At 44.0% G+C, this 17054-nt stretch overlaps 1 protein-coding gene across 2 annotated transcripts in view; it reads left to right on the top strand.

The window, feature by feature from the left end:
- Positions 1 to 16811, top strand: part of LOC139462201 (uncharacterized) — a 42588-nt gene extending 25777 nt beyond the window's left edge. For both annotated transcript variants that reach the window (XM_071243776.1, XM_071243775.1), the window contains 6 exons: positions 802 to 880; positions 3604 to 3741; positions 5234 to 5373; positions 8638 to 8789; positions 11598 to 11908; positions 14699 to 16811. In XM_071243776.1, coding sequence (XP_071099877.1) covers positions 802 to 880; positions 3604 to 3741; positions 5234 to 5373; positions 8638 to 8789; positions 11598 to 11908 — 820 coding nt within the window. In that variant the 3' untranslated portion in view covers positions 14699 to 16811. The remainder of the gene's footprint in view (positions 1 to 801; positions 881 to 3603; positions 3742 to 5233; positions 5374 to 8637; positions 8790 to 11597; positions 11909 to 14698) is intronic.
- Positions 16812 to 17054: the final 243 nt, after the last annotated feature.

Here is a 17054-nt window from a genome sequence, read left to right as displayed (position 1 = left end):
AAGGTTGTCAGTTATGTCAGTGATGGACAAGGTCATCGGGTATGTCAATGATGGACAAGGTCATCGGGTATGTCAATGATGGACAAGGTGGTCAGGTATCTCAATGATGGACAAGGTCCTCGGGTATGTCAATGATGGACAAGATAGTCAGGTTTATCAATGATGAACAAGGTTGTCAAGTTTGTCAATGATGGACAAGGTCGTCGGGTATGTCAGTGATGGACAAGGTTGTCAGGTATCTCAATGATGGACAAGGTTGTCAGGTATGTCAATGATGGACAAGGTCATCGGGTATGTCAGTGATGGACAAGGTTGTCAGTAATGTCAATGATGGACAAGGTCCTCGGGTATGTCAATGATGGACAAGGTCATCAGGTATGTTAATGATGGACAAGGTTGTCAGGTATGTCAATGATGGACAAGGTCATCGGGTATGTCGATGATGAACAAGGTCGTCGGGTATGTCAGTGATGGACAAGGTTGTCTGGTTTGTCAATGATGGACAAGGTTGTCAGGTATCTCAGTGATGGACAAGGTTGTCAGGTATGTCAATGATTGACAAGGTTGTCAGGTATGTCAATGATGAACATGGCTGATTACTGGATAAGAAAGTTCCCCTGATGCAACTTCTTGTGGAGGTGTCTCCCAATCGCCATCAAGAGCGCTATTATTTTGGAGTAAAAGAACTGATTTTAATGAAATTGACATAGGATTGATTGAGTGAACTCCCAATCATGATCCAGCTGACCATACAGTTTGGAGCAAGTGATAGTAAGCCTGCATGTTCTGATATTGTTTCAGTTGTCCAGATTGTGGTCTGAGTGTGATGATGGATGCCTGGGACAAGCAGTTCCACTGTCCCAACACAGACTGTATGCTGGTGAGTAGCACCCATTCCAATGGGTGGAATTCTTCATTGTAGGGGGACAACCAACCAGTGTAGTTGACTGTTGCACAGATAACATGGGTGGAATTCTTCCTTGTAGGGGACAACCAATCAGTGTAGTTGACTGTTGCACAGATAACATGGGTGGAATTCTTCATTGTAGGGGGACAACCAACCAGTGTAGTTGACTGTTGCACAGATAACATGGGTGGACTTCTTCATTGTAGGGGGACAACCAATCAGTGTCGTTGACTGTCGCGTAGATAACATGGATGGATTTCTTCATTGTAGGTGGACAACCAATCGGTGTAGTTGACTGTTGCACAGATTACATGGGTGGATTTCTTCCTTGTAGGGGTACAACCAGCCAGTGTAGTTGACTGTTGCACAGATTACATGGGTGGAATTCTTCCTTGTAGGGGGACAACCAATCAGTGTAGTTGACTGTTGCACAGATAACATGGGTGGATTTCTTCCTTGTAGGGGGACAACCAATCTGTGTAGTTGACTGTTGCACAGATAACATGGGTGGATTTCTTCCTTGTAGGGGGACAACCAATCGGTGTAGTTAAATGTTGCACAGATAACATGGGTGGATTTCTTCCTTGTAGGGGGACAACCAATCGGTGTAGTTAAATGTTGCACAGATAACATGGGTGGATTTCTTCCTTGTAGGGGGACAACCAATCAGTGTAGTTGACTGTTGCACAGATAACATGGGTGGATTTCTTCCTTGTAGGGGGACAACCAATCAGTGTAGTTGACTGTTGCACAGATAACATGGGTGGATTTCTTCCTTGTAGGGGGACAACCAATCGGTGTAGTTGACTGTTGCACAGATAACATGGGTGGATTTCTTCCTTGTAGGGGGACAACCAATCAGTGTAGTTGACTGTTGCACAGATAACATGGGTGGATTTCTTCCTTGTAGGGGGACAACCAATCAGTGTAGTTGACTGTTGCACAGATAACATGGGTGGATTTCTTCCTTGTAGGGGGACAACCAATCTGTGTAGTTGACTGTTGCACAGATAACATGGGTGGATTTCTTCCTTGTAGGGGGACAACCAATCGGTGTAGTTAAATGTTGCACAGATAACATGGGTGGATTTCTTCCTTGTAGGGGGACAACCAATCGGTGTAGTTAAATGTTGCACAGATAACATGGGTGGATTTCTTCCTTGTAGGGGGACAACCAATCAGTGTAGTTAAATGTTGCACAGATAACATGGGTGGATTTCTTCCTTGTAGGGGGACAACCAATCGGTGTAGTTAAATGTTGCACAGATAACATGGGTGGATTTCTTCCTTGTAGGGGGACAACCAATCTGTGTAGTTAAATGTTGCACAGATAACATGGGTGGATTTCTTCCTTGTAGGGGGACAACCCATCAGTGTAGTTGACTGTTGCACAGATAACATGGGTGGATTTCTTCCTTGTAGGGGGACAACCAATCAGTGTAGTTGACTGTTGCACAGATAACATGGGTGGATTTCTTCCTTGTAGGGGGACAACCAATCGGTGTAGTTGACTGTTGCACAGATAACATGGGTGGATTTCTTCCTTGTAGGGGGACAACCAATCTGTGTAGTTAAATGTTGCACAGATAACATGGGTGGATTTCTTCCTTGTAGGGGGACAACCCAATCGGTGTAGTTCAATGTTGCACAGATAACATGGGTGGATTTCTTCCTTGTAGGGGGACAACCAATCAGTGTAGTTGACTGTTGCACAGATAACATGGGTGGATTTCTTCCTTGTAGGGGGACAACCCATCAGTGTAGTTGACTGTTACACAGATAACATGGGTGGATTTCTTCATTGTAGGGGGACAACCAATCTGTGTAGTTGACTGTTGCACAGATAACATGGGTGGATTTCTTCATTGTAGGGGGACAACCAATCGGTGTAGTTGACTGTTACACAGATAACATGGGTGGATTTCTTCCTTGAAGGGGGACAACCAATCGGTGTAGTTGACTGTTGCACAGATAACATGGGTGGATTTCTTCCTTGTAGGGGACAACCAATCGGTGTAGTTGACTGTTACACAGATAACATGGGTGGATTTCTTCATTGTAGGGGGACAACCAATCGGTGTAGTTGACTGTTACACAGATAACATGGGTGGATTTCTTCCTTGTAGGGGGCAACCAATCTGTGTAGTTGACTGTTACACAGATAACATGGTGGATTTCTTCCTTGTAGGGGGCAACCAATCAGTGTAGTTGACTGTTGCACAGATAACATGGGTGGACAACCAATCAGTGTAACTGTAAAACCATTTTTAGAAGACAAACAGTCGTCAGTGTTCATGATGATTTTGATTTGAAAATTATTATTTTTTAAAGTTATCCTTGCTCATACTATGCATTTCTTCCTTCTTCTTTCGATCCTATCATAAGAACGGAAGAAAAAGAAAGTAATGCATTGTGTGAGATAGGATAAGTATATAAATAAATATTTTTTTATAAAATTTACAATTTTTACTTTCCAGGTATATGAAGAAATATATTATAAATTGGACATCTCTTATGTATCATTTTGTTGTGAAAAATATACAAGAAAATATTTTCATTGTTTAAGAATTAAATAAACACATTTTAGTCAGAAAACTTGCGTGATATGCTTCGAGAAAATTACCAAACCAGGAAAAAGGGGTTTGGGAGGCAAGTACAGCATGTAATTAAACTAATTCATGAGTTGATTCTTCTAGGCCAGTTGCCGGTACTGCAAGAGAGCATGGAATGATGGTCGCCATGACAACTGCACCCCACTCCTCTGTGTCCCCAGCCTTGATGACTGCACCAAGTACCCCAGCTACTGGGACCCCTGCACAATGGGGCCAAATGAGGTTTGTAGCATGCTGTTCACTTATCTCTCTTTGAGGTACCAGAAACCTATGATTGTGGTTTGACTCCATTATGTTTCAAGGTGTGTCTGGGGGCACAGGTGTCCCAGTCGTAAGGCGCTGCGATTCGCTGTGCAGAGTTGCATCCCTTGGGATTGCCAGAAAGTTATGATAGTGGAATCGAACCCCAATTCGCCCCGATAATGTTTCTAGGTTTGTCAGCACCAAAACCGTGCTCGTGGGTTTCAGAAGTGGTAAACGTCTGAGACCTGCATCACTTTGGGCTTTCCTCCCACATTAAGCTGACACGCCGCGATATAACTGGAATACTGTTATATTTAGGACCTTCACTTCCTCCACCCGATCTTGTACCTTAATTTTTCCTTCCTTTCGGAACTCCGCATCCTCCGAATTTGCCGAACAACCGACCCTGAATTTTGTTCACATGGTCAGTCAGCACAATCCTTTCCTCGTCGGTCCAGTTTGGCCTTTGTTTTGTTTCAGCCGTCGCAGAGATTTCAGCAGACGACAAAAGTCATCACGTCTTTCGTGTTTACATTGGAAACTGAAGTCAAATCTCGCACCGAGGCTGCTTACATCGCTTTAAAAACAAACAAACTGAGATTGATCACAAATGCTTATAAACTCAGCCGAGTTTTGTTTGAGTTTGATTTGATAAACGCTGTTGCGTTAAAAATTCAGCTGTGTTGATATTTGAGTAAAAGCTTTGAGAAATCAGGGCCTGCTTCAGTTTGGGTTGTAGGGCAGCAAGTTGACACGTCTTGATGTAACTGAAATACTGTTCAATGAGATGTTTAACCAAACAATCTCACTCCCACTCTTATTCACTGATTTACCTTGCACTACTTCACATCATGATGCGTGCGTGTGCAGGAAGAAGTGTGTGTCTAAAAGGGCTGGCTATTGATATAGATTATAGATCGATAATCGCTAACTAAATGCCGATCAATTATTGATAAATATCGAAGTAACTTTAAGCAAATATGCAAGAAAGGCCAGAAAGAAATCAACATATTTCACACCTGGTGTGCAGTGACACATTTGTGCATGGATTACTGTGTGCGCATTTGAGATATAACCCAAAAAAGTTGCTTTCCATCGACAATTGACATGATTGACAGTAACATGTCTGTTTTGGTAAATCTAAACTTTATTTCATCACAATAGTTCATGTAAGTTATAATCGATGACAACAATTTCATATTGATAATCGTTCATTTTTCTTCCCATCGACGATAGTTCTGATTATCAATCTTTTTAGCCCGCCCTAGTGTCTAACTTGTGTCAAATATAGGCTTTTGTAGTATTTTGCGATTAAATTTTGCAAGGAGATAGGTATTGACTCAACCTAGCCCAGGAAAATACAGCAGGAATCGAGAGGTTATGGAACCCAGTAGAGCACATGTGGCAGAGAACTCAATATATATGCACAAGTTGAAGTACAGGAGTTTATGATTGAATTTGTGTCTAACAGGATTACCTGAGGAAGATTGTACCCCATGATTCTATGGAGTTCAGTCTGATAAAGGCCAAGTTCCTGAAGACGATGCAGAACTATACTATAGTGTACCTGACCCGCATCCAGAACCCTAAGCTGTGGCAGAAGTATGGTCTGTGAGTATTTAGATGAACAAGCCAAATTATTTGGGAAGCCATTCATTACACTTCTTTCCTGCAGCAATCTTCTCAAGAATGTTAGTTATCCACCACCTGTAAGTATTCCTTCAGGACAATTTGGAGCAAACTTCTCAAGAATGTTAGTTATTCTTGACCTGTAAGTATTCCTTCAGAACGATCTGGAGCAATCTTCTCAAGAATGTTAGTTATCCATCACCTGTAAGTATTGCTTCAGGACAATTTGGAGCAAACTTCTCAAGAATGTTAGTTATTCATGACCTGTAAGTATTCCTTCAGAACGATCTGCAGCAATCTTCTCAAGAATATTGCCCTGTGGGTTCAACATGATGCCATGTAGGTAGAATATGATGCCCTGTAGGTCCAATATGATGTCCTGTAGGTCCGATATGATGCCCTGTAGGTCCAATATGATGCCCTGTAGGTCCAATGAGATGCCCTGTAGGTCCAATATGATGCCCTGTAGGTCCAATATGATGCCCTGTAGGTCCAATATGATGCCCTGTAGGTCCAATATGATGCCTGTGGGTGCAATATGATGCTCTGTGCGTCAAATATGATGCCCTGTAGGTTGAATATGATGCCCTGTAGGTCCAATCTGATGCCCTGTAAGTTGAATATGATGCCCTGTAGGTCCAATATGATGCCCTGTAGGTCCAATATGATGCTCTGTGGGTCCAATATGATGCCCTTTTGGTTGAATATGATGCCCTGTAGGTCCAATATGATGCCCTGTGGGTCTGATATGATGTCCTGTGGGTCCGATATGATGCCCTGTAGGTCCAATATGATGCCCTTTAGGTCAAATTTGATGCCCTGTAGGTCAAAAATGATGCCCTGTAGGTCCAATATGATGCCCTGTAGGTCCAATATGATGCCCTGTGGGTCTGATATGATGCCCTGTAGGTCCAATGAGATGCCCTGTAGGTCCAATATGATGCCCTGTTTGTCCGATATGATGCCCTGTAGGTCCAATGAGATGCCCAGTATGTCCAATGTGATGCCCTGTAGGTCCAGTATGATGCCCTGTAGGGCGAATATGATGCCCTGTAGGTCCAATAATGCTCTGTGGGTCCAATATGATGCCCCGTGGGTCCAATATGATGCCCTGTAGGTCCAAAATGATGCTCTGTGGGTCCAATATGATGTCCTGTAGGTCCAATATGATGCCCTGTAGGTCCAATATGATGTCCTGTAGGGTGAATATAATGCCCTGTAGGTCCAATATGATGCCCTGTGGGTGCAATATGATGCCCTGTGGGTCCAATATGATACCCTGTTGGTCCAGTATGAAGCCCTGTAGGTCCAATATGATGTCCTGTGGGTCCAATATGATGCCCTGTAGGTGCAATATGATGCCCTGTGGGTCCAATATGATGCCCTGTAGGTCCAATATGATGCCCTGTAGGTCCAATATGATGCCTTGTAGGTCCCCGCCACCATCATTTAGATAAGCATTGCAATGTTTTTTGTAGGGATAAGACTGGATATTCATGATATGAGTATACTTATCCTGACACAACAAGACTCAGACCTGTCTGGCCGGTCACTGTCTGGCCTGGTCACTGTCTGGCCTGTCCCTGTCTGGCCTGGTCCCTGTCTGGCCTGTCCCTGTCTGGCCTGGTCACTGTCTGGCCTGGTCACTGTCTGGCCTGGTCACTGTCTGGCCTGTCCCTGTCTGGCCTGTCCCTGTCTGGCCTGGTCCCTGTCTGGCCTGTCCCTGTCTGGCCTGTCCCTGTCTGGCCTGATCACTGTCTGGCCGGTCCCTGTCTGGCCTGTCCCTGTCTGGCCTGTCCCTGTCTGGCCTGGTCACTGTCTGGCCTGGTCACTGTCTGGCCTGGTCACTGTCTGGCCTGTCCCTGTCTGGCCTGTCCCTGTCTGGCCTGGTCACTGTCTGGCCTGGTCACTGTCTGGCCTGTCCCTGTCTGGCCTGTCACTGTCTGGCCTGTCCCTGTCTGGCCTGGTCCCTGTCTGGCCTGTCCCTGTCTGGCCTGGTCACTGTCTGGCCTGGTCACTGTCTGGCCTGGTCACTGTCTGGCCTGTCCCTGTCTGGCCTGGTCCCTGTCTGGCCTGTCCCTGTCTGGCCTGTCCCTGTCTGGCCTGATCACTGTCTGGCCGGTCCCTGTCTGGCCTGTCCCTGTCTGGCCTGTCCCTGTCTGGCCTGGTCACTGTCTGGCCTGTCCCTGTCTGGCCTGGTCCCTGTCTGGCCTGTCCCTGTCTGGCCTGGTCACTGTCTGGCCTGGTCACTGTCTGGCCTGGTCACTGTCTGGCCTGTCCCTGTCTGGCCTGTCCCTGTCTGGCCTGGTCCCTGTCTGGCCTGTCCCTGTCTGGCCTGTCCCTGTCTGGCCTGATCACTGTCTGGCCGGTCCCTGTCTGGCCTGTCCCTGTCTGGCCTGTCCCTGTCTGGCCTGGTCACTGTCTGGCCTGGTCACTGTCTGGCCTGGTCACTGTCTGGCCTGTCCCTGTCTGGCCTGTCCCTGTCTGGCCTGGTCACTGTCTGGCCTGGTCACTGTCTGGCCTGTCCCTGTCTGGCCTGTCACTGTCTGGCCTGTCCCTGTCTGGCCTGGTCCCTGTCTGGCCTGTCCCTGTCTGGCCTGGTCACTGTCTGGCCTGGTCACTGTCTGGCCTGGTCACTGTCTGGCCTGTCCCTGTCTGGCCTGGTCCCTGTCTGGCCTGTCCCTGTCTGGCCTGTCCCTGTCTGGCCTGATCACTGTCTGGCCGGTCCCTGTCTGGCCTGTCCCTGTCTGGCCTGTCCCTGTCTGGCCTGGTCACTGTCTGGCCTGGTCACTGTCTGGCCTGGTCACTGTCTGGCCTGTCCTTGTCTGGCCTGGTCACTGTCTGCATATCTGTCACGGACAGATCACTGCCTTTTGGGCACCAAGGGCTATGGGCAGCCTTGAGGTAGAAGAGGCACATTTATATGATCGAAGTTACGAAGGAAATGGCAATATATGAGTTCAGATATGTATACTAATATCATGAATTTCCAAGTTCATGTAAAATTGTAGTAAGGGATATATTTTGTTCTCATTAATTCATCAAATACAACATGTTAATTTTTAAGTACATTTTTCCTGTTACTATTTCTTTGAGTATTCCTGTTTGATCACTTATTTGTTTATAAATAAAGGGTGCAGTAGTAAATATTAAATTGAAATAAAAAATACCCATTAAGGTTCATGCGTGTTTGTCAGAACCAGTTGATGTAAAAGCCTCTTGAATCATTTGCTGTTTGTCTTGTAGGACCAGGTCACACATCCTGGAGGACTTCGGTCCGCCGAAACTCAACGAGAATCATCTGTTCCATGGCACCGACCCCACTGCCATAGATGCTATATGCAAGGAGGGCTTTGACTGGAGGCTGTGTGGTGCCCATGGGACAAGTTTTGGACAAGGCAAGTCGTCTTGCTTTCTGACAGTAAACATATGAGGACGTTTTAATAATATGCAACATCTTGTGCGATGCATCGTTGTCACTGAGAAACATTATCTGAGACCTGGGGTCTGTTCAACACAGGATTCTTCCGTTCTGTCTCATATTTTCTCTGATTAGTGGTGTAATGAATGATACAGTATTGTATCCCGACACAAGGCCCATGCTACTAGAGGTTAATATATGGCAGGTTTCAAATCACACCCCAGAAAAACCTAGACCCCCATATCTTACAAGGGTCGAGGGTATGATATGAAAATTGCCATATAATAACCTTTTCAGCATATGATATAACATAACATTGTAAAATGTATCTATTTGCAAGTAAATACAAAACAGTTTCACCTTGTTTGGAAGTCATTGTCATGGGAAAGCTAGCTGAGCAGATGAGCAGACGACACACCAAGGGAAGTAACTCTAATTTCTTACCACCTTGGCTGATATTGTTCACCCATTCAAAATGCATTGACAAGCCATATCAGCCCTGCAGGGAGTGTAGAATGGGTCTGGTTATTACACCCTCTGTGATATGACAGTCTCTATCAAACTGCCTCGTATCATTGATGGGTATATGATGAATTGATTTCCAACCCCTGTATCACAATATAAACTATACATTACATTACAAGTAACATTGGTTAAAAAACATGTGAAAAATAATAATTTTTTAATATGGTGGACAAAAATGTTCAACAAGCTTTTGATTCTCTAGTATTTCCTGGTTGGTTATAAATAGCATAACATTCGCAGTGTTTCTCTGAAATTTAAAAACAAATGATTCAATGTTGTGATTCAGTGTTGTGATTCATCTGCGAAAAGAAAGAATGCCAACTTATGAAATAAACTGCTGTGTCGGGATACGATATATGTATGGTATGGTATGGTATGGTATGGTATGGTATGGTATGGTATCGTATGGTATCGTATGGTATCGTATCGTACCCCCCAATATCATTACACCCCTCACCCTGATGATTTCTGGTTTGTAAGTACCATACCCAATCTTTCATAACTTACATCAATGTGAATGACCTGCATCACTTTTCCTCCCACAAGCTGAGCTTACAGGTCATGATAAAACTTAAATTTGGTGCAAAATCGCATCAACCCAAACTCATTCACTCACTCTAGTTGACAATGAAATCTGATGTCACTGTGAGAGGACGTTGTGGTCACAATGTGTGAACAATACTGAAAATGGCGGTAGTCCTCGTTTCCGGAGCAGATCTTAAAAAACGTACCATATTTCTTCAACAAACTTGGCACATAATGTCATCTTGCAGTATTGAATACATTTCCTTTCTTGTTGGTAAGTTCTGCATTGCTTGAGTGTATGTTCCTCCAAAAGTGTCATGGACACGGTTGTTGCATTCACTGACTAACTTCATGCAGAAACACAATTCATTACAAATACAACAGTGTAACCGATCTTAAACCTACTCATTTGTATAAACACTGCCTCCTATCCTGTATATATTCTTGTCAACCATACTCACTTGCTTGATAACAGTGGTAGAACCTACACCGAAACCATCGATCCTAATTGTAATAAATAGGGCTGCAACGATACAGGGAGGTCACGATACGATACGCATCTCGATATTCTGGCCACGATACGATACATATCTCGATACGCAATGATAAATAAAACAAGACATAAAGCGTGTCAAGATTGAACCTTACATGATTTTGGAACAGTCAAAATTATTTTATAATAACAAGACTACAGAAGTTGGAACTTTCTCTAACTTTCCTTAAAAACAATTCAAAGTTCAAACACCAGAAAATAATTAATGTACTCCACCGGTGATACAACTTCAAAGAATTTTATCAGAAATAGTATATTCCAATATCATGTTACCTTAGTTGCAGCTTTTACTATATATATATATATATATATATATATATATATATATATATATATATATATATATTTCAAATTATAAAAACCACAAGTGTAGCATTTTGGTACTGGTGATTGCTGTTGCAGGATATTTTTACGTATGGAACAATTTGATCAGTCACCCTAGGGACTTCCCGTGCTACATGTATTTCGATTGCGAAAACGTTATGTTGACATATCTTCGCCAAATTGCCACACACATGACTTTTAAGGAGTCAAAGTATGGCATTTTTAATATATGTATCCATTCTCTAGCAACTAAAGTTCGTTTCAATACGTCAAAAGCGGTAATCTGACCGTGGTTGCAGTATCTCTTCACACACAATTTCACATAACTTAATGAAAACAATATTAAATGAAATTTTGAATAAAATTAATAAAATATATTACAAACACAAGTCCAGATATATAATGAACACGTTTTAATAACAGGATAGTATAGTAAGGGTATTTTGCTGACAGGTATTTCCGGTGTTATGTGCTTGCGGGGATCAGCTGATAATGTTTTTGGAGATGGGGAAAAACATGTCGGTGTAAAACCTGAGCTTATTAAAAATGTAATTACGTTTTGGGGAGCCATGCGTTACCGCGCGCTATAACCAAGTTGGCGGTTTATTGAAAGGCACAATAGCGAGGAAACGCTTTACTTGAGATTTGCGTTCCCACGTGTATCGTATATCGTATCGTGGGTCAGGTATCGCGATGCATCGGAATATCGGTGTATCGTTTCACCCTTAGTAATAAAGAAATTGTTCGTCCATATGTCTCATCCCTACTCATTACAGTTGCATATTCTATCATAAACTGCAGATAACTAACTCACTCACTCACTCACTCACTCACTCACTCACTCACTCACTCTTCCAGGGTCCTACTTTGCTGTTGAAGCCCACTACTCCCACAACTATGTCCAGAACATCATGCACGGCGCCCACTACCACCGCAACAGGAGGAACGCTCCGTTCTTCCACGGCCACTACCTGCTATTGATAGCCCGCGTCGTGTGTGGACGCTACACTCTCGGTACCACCGCCATGAGGCGGCCGCCTGTCGACCCCAGTGACACCAAACGGAGACCCTTCAATTCAACAGTCAACCATATGACTCAGCCAGGGATATATGTGACGTTTGATAGTGCCCAGAGCTACCCTGAATATGTCCTAGAGTACAAGTCATAAGTAAGTTAGTAGTGGGGACGCGTGAAGACCCGAGTTAAAATGGGTCTTCAGCACCCATGCATGCCGTAAAAGGCGACTAACGGGTGGTCAGGCTCGCTGACTTGCTTGATGCGTGTCATTGTATCCCAATGGATCGATGTTCATGATATCAAGGGGCGGTCGGGTAGCCTAGTGGTTAAAGCGTTCGCTCGTCACACCCGGGTTCCATTCCCGACATGGGTACAATGTGTGAAGCCCATTTCTGGTGTCCCCCGCCGTGATGTTGCTGGAATATTGCTAAAAGAGGCGTAAAACCATACTCACTCACTCACTCATTCACTCATGATATCAATCACTTGATTGTCTGGTCCAGAATCGATTATTTACAGACCGCTGTCATATGGCTGCATTATTGCTGAGTGCGGCGTTAAACAATATGAAACTGAAACTGGTAGTGGAACCCCGCTTATCCAGACACTTGCTTTTTTCAAGGAATTGACTGGATAACAATTTCAGGATATGTAAACTGATCAGAGTTAGCTCCCATTCCCAACTCGATAACGAAAAGCTAACTGATAGATTAATTCAACCATCAAACCCCTGTCAAATTCATAATTGATAGTTGTTGCCCTATAAGGATTGGATAAATAATACAGAGCTCCAGATAACTTTTTCAGCAATTGAGTTTTTACGCTAGGGTTTCTATCTTATTTGGGTTATTACATTTTTCATTGGGTAACCAATATTTTTACACTTATCTATTCATCCCTCTATTTGGGTTTTTCACAAAAGTAGTGAACATTTTAAGATTTAAATAAAAATGAAAATGTTTTAGATGTATTTAACTATTCTAAATATATAAGCTTGAAAGTAAATTAGCTCATAATTGTGTTTCGGAAATTAGCTTTGTACGCATTCTGAAAAAGCTTCATTGGGTATTTATGTGTGCTGTTTTTATAATTTGAGTTTTTCATTTAATGCATGAGTTTCTGTACACAAGTTAATTGAAAGTATTTGGGTTTTGAATATTTTGGGGAGTATTTTACACAAATACGCTGCTTATCTGTAGCTCTGATAATATCTTTCCAAAGGGTATCTTAATCCACTACAAACCCTTTTGAGGTTGGCTCTCTCTTTCTGAGAGGGGAACGGGTGGCCCAGTCATCTAAGGCGCCACGATTCGCTGTGCAGAGTTGCATCCCTTGGGCACGCCAGAAACCTATGATTGTGGGTTCGAATCCCGGTTCGCCCCGATTATGTTTCTAGGTTTGTCAGCACCATACCTTGCCTGTGGGTTTCACCGAAGTGGTAAACGTCTGAGACCTGCATCACTTCGGGCTTTCCTCCCACATTAAGCTGACACGCCGCGATATAACTGGAATACTGTTAAAAGCGGCGTTAAACCTAACTCACTCACTCACTCTCTCTTTCTGTGTGATGTCCTACTACACAAACATCGTCACACACACCTGTACGTGGAGCATAATACCTTGTAAGTGCAATGCACGTTCATGAAATTCATGGTCCAGTTTTGAAAACAGATTTCCTGAGCAAAGTAATTTTTCGTTCATAAAAGTTGTCTGGTAGGAAGGATTTCCAGATTAGTGGTGTGTGGTTCCTCTGTAGCAGGGTTCCTCTGTACCTCCGATCTGTCAGTGTGATGGTTCTACAGAATATCATTGAAAGTCCCTGGGTCTTCCTGAGGGAAAACCTGTAAAGTGGGTTTGACATGTTTTGAATTTCCCTCATTGGAGATATATACCAAACACACATTATACCCATTCTACCTGATGCACATTATGCTGACTTAGTTAAATGTGTGTTATTATCTAAAGTCAAACGCCAAGTGTTACTTCTCTTTTATTTGTATTGAACTTGAGACCTTTGTATTTGTAGCCTACTGAGTGAACCACAATGCTTTTGAGAAGTATGTGTGCCTGCGAGATATATATTAAGTCTGTTTTCCAAAGTTCAAGGGCAGGTGGGACCGCTTCCGTGGTCTAATGGTATAGCGTCCGCCCGGAGAGCAGAAGGTCCGGGGTTCGATCCCCAGCTGCGTCATACCAAAAGTTGTTAAAAGATGGTACTTGTTATTACCCTGTCTGGCGCTCGGCATTCACGGGCTAAAACAAGGACTGGTCGGCTCGGAGTCAGTATACTGTTTCTTAGTAGGGTATTCGTGTTTAACTGCGGCATGGTATCTCAGTGAGCTAGCACTATAAATCAGCATCAGTCCGGACTAGTACAAGCAGCCACACACACACATATACACGTGCAATAACGTCACTATATAAGTGCAATTATCTTGGCCGCGACGTTAAACCCCATTTCACCTCACCTCACCTCACCTCACCAAGGGCAGGTGGGGTAGCCTAGTGGTTAAAGTGTTCACTCCTCATGCCAAAGACCTGGGTTCAATTCCCCACAAGGATACAATGTGTGAAGCCCATTTCTGGTGTCCCCTGCCATGATATTGCTGGAATATTGCTAAGAGCAGCGTAAAACCACACTCACTCACACCTAAGGATCATGGTAAATTGTTGATAAATGTTGTTTCAGATTTTTCTTTTGGTTTTATAAATGGTTTGGTTGAGAATGTGAACACTTCGCCCTTGGCCCTTGGGTTTTCCCATCCCCGTTAAGCCTACATACTCAGGTTATGTTTTATCCTTAACATATTCCTTGGGTCACTTAAATACATGACATTTTCCAAAGTTTTATTTATGTTTGTCACCATTACAGACCATTGTATTGTTCAATTTTTGCTTCATTGCTGACAGTAGCTTATAAAAATGGTTCTCTTTGTTACAGTGGCACTATTTTCATTAGTTTGAGAGACCTCAGGAAGTTGTGTCAGTAAGCTGCTTACACCGAGTGACCCGGGGACTGCTATGCTGCTGACTCTACTGAACAGCAAGACCTATGGCTCCACGATTCCCTCCATGGGCTAATGCACAGAGATCTCCATCGGTTACTTCAAAGGACAGGGACTCCAGAGATCTTCATGGGCTGCTTCAAGGCACGGGGACTGTAGAGATCTTCATGGGCCACTTCAAGGCACGGTGACTCCAGAGATCTTCATGGGCCATTTCAAGGCACGGGGACTGCAGAGATCTTCATGGGCTGCTTCAAGGCATGGGGACTCCAGAGATCTTCATGGGCCACTTCAAGGCACGGGGACTCCAGAGATCTTCATGGGCTGCTTCAAGGCATGGGGACTCCAGAGATCTTCATGGGCTGCTTCAAGGCACAGGGACTCCAGAGATCTTCATGGGCCACTTCAAGGTACAGGGACTCCAGAGATCTTCATGGGCCACTTCAAGGTACAGGGACTCCAGAGATCTTCATGGGCCACTTCAAGGCACGGGGACTCCAGAGATTTTCATGGGCTGCTTCAAGGCACAGGGACTGTAGAGATCTTCATGGGCCACTTCAAGGCACGGTGACTCCAGAGATCTTCATGGGCCACTTCAAGGCACGGTGACTGCAGAGATCTTCATGGGCCACTTAAAGACACAGTGACTGCAGAGATCTTCATGGGCCACTTCAAGGCACAGTGACTCCAGAGATCTTCATGGGCCACTTCAAGGCACGGGGACTCCAGCAATCCTTGTGGGTTTACTTAACACACAGTGACTCCAGAGATCTTCATGGGCCACTTAAAGACACAGGGACTGCAGAGATCTTCATGGGCCACTTCAAGACACAGGGACTGCAGAGATCTTCCTGGGCCACTTCAAGACACAGGGACTCCAGCAATCCTTGTGGGTTTACTTAACATGCAGGGACTCCAGAGATCTTCATGGGCCACTTGAAGACACAGTGACTGCAGAGATCTTCATGGGCCACTTCAAGGCACAGGGACTCCAGAAATCCTTGTGGGTTTACTTAACAGACAGTGACTGCAGAGATCTTCATGGGCCACTTAAAGACGCAGTGACTGCAGAGATCTTCATGGCTACTTAAAGACACAGGGACTGCAGAGATCTCCATGGGCCACTTAAAGACACAGTGACTGCAGAGATCTTCATGGGCCACTTCAAGGCACAGTGACTCCAGAAATCCTTGTGGGTTTACTTAACAGACAGTGACTGCAGAGATCTTCATGGGCCACTTAAAGACACAGTGACTGCAGAGATCTTCATGGCTACTTAAAGACACAGGGACTGCGGAGATCTCCATGGGTTTACTTAACACACAGTGACTATCAGAGACATACCAACCTGATTCTGTTGGTGTGAAAAAAAGACTGTTGACAAGGAAACCATTTGTTGTGTATTGGTTGCTATTTTGAACCTGAATGGCAATCACTTGTTGAAATATTTACAGACAACCATGACTTACAATGTACACTTTGTGTAGACTGTGATATCTGGAAACTCCCCACCAGCCCGACCACCACCTCGTGGTCAAATATAAAGTTCCTGCTTTGCGATTTTCCGAAGGCACACAACTGATGAAGTCACATGTCTTGGTGGCGTTACAATTGTGGTAACCATGGTGACGAGATCATTGAACCGTGTATGTTGTGTAGTGGGGGCTATGCTGAACTGAAATGGCAAATCACTTGTTGGCTCAGTGAAACCATGACCCGGAAACAGTGACCTTTTGTTGACTATGATTTCCTGAAACCATCAACCAGCTTCATGTCGGATGGTTTCAAAGTTCGTTGTTAGGTTAAAAAAAATAATAGAATTGGTCCTAAGGCAATGACTTTTGAAAATATTGTGCAGGCAGGCAGTGTTTTTTTGTTGTATCTGCTTGTTCAAACTAGTATGTAACCAAATAAACAGTTGTGTACCATCAACCTAGGAAAGGGCCTCCCTGCATGAACAAGCACACGAATTCCTATTGCCGCCATGACCATAACACGAGATGTGTAGTAAAGAAGTGAGCATGTAAAGAGAAGTAACCGCGTTCTATATTGGACTGCATCGTTTTTAAGTTCCGGATATTAGGATTTTGAAAAATAAAATAAAAAAAACCATGTGACAGACTTTATGATGATGCGGGCGGTACCTGAGAACCAAGACTATTATTTTTTTGGCCTTATCCATAGGGTTAGAAATAACAAGTTTGTGCAAATATCACTTCATGCGCACCAGTGTATTGTTACGTCATTCGGATGACATTGTTGATATCATTCAAATCTTTTTGTGATGTAAGG

The sequence above is a fragment of the Haliotis cracherodii genome, unplaced genomic scaffold, assembly GCF_022045235.1.
Source record: "Haliotis cracherodii isolate W230 unplaced genomic scaffold, xgHalCrac1.p SCAF_15, whole genome shotgun sequence".
Lineage (NCBI taxonomy): Eukaryota > Metazoa > Mollusca > Gastropoda > Lepetellida > Haliotidae > Haliotis > Haliotis cracherodii.
Note: the sequence above shows the minus strand (reverse complement) of the source record. Positions and strands in the feature narration are given on the sequence as shown.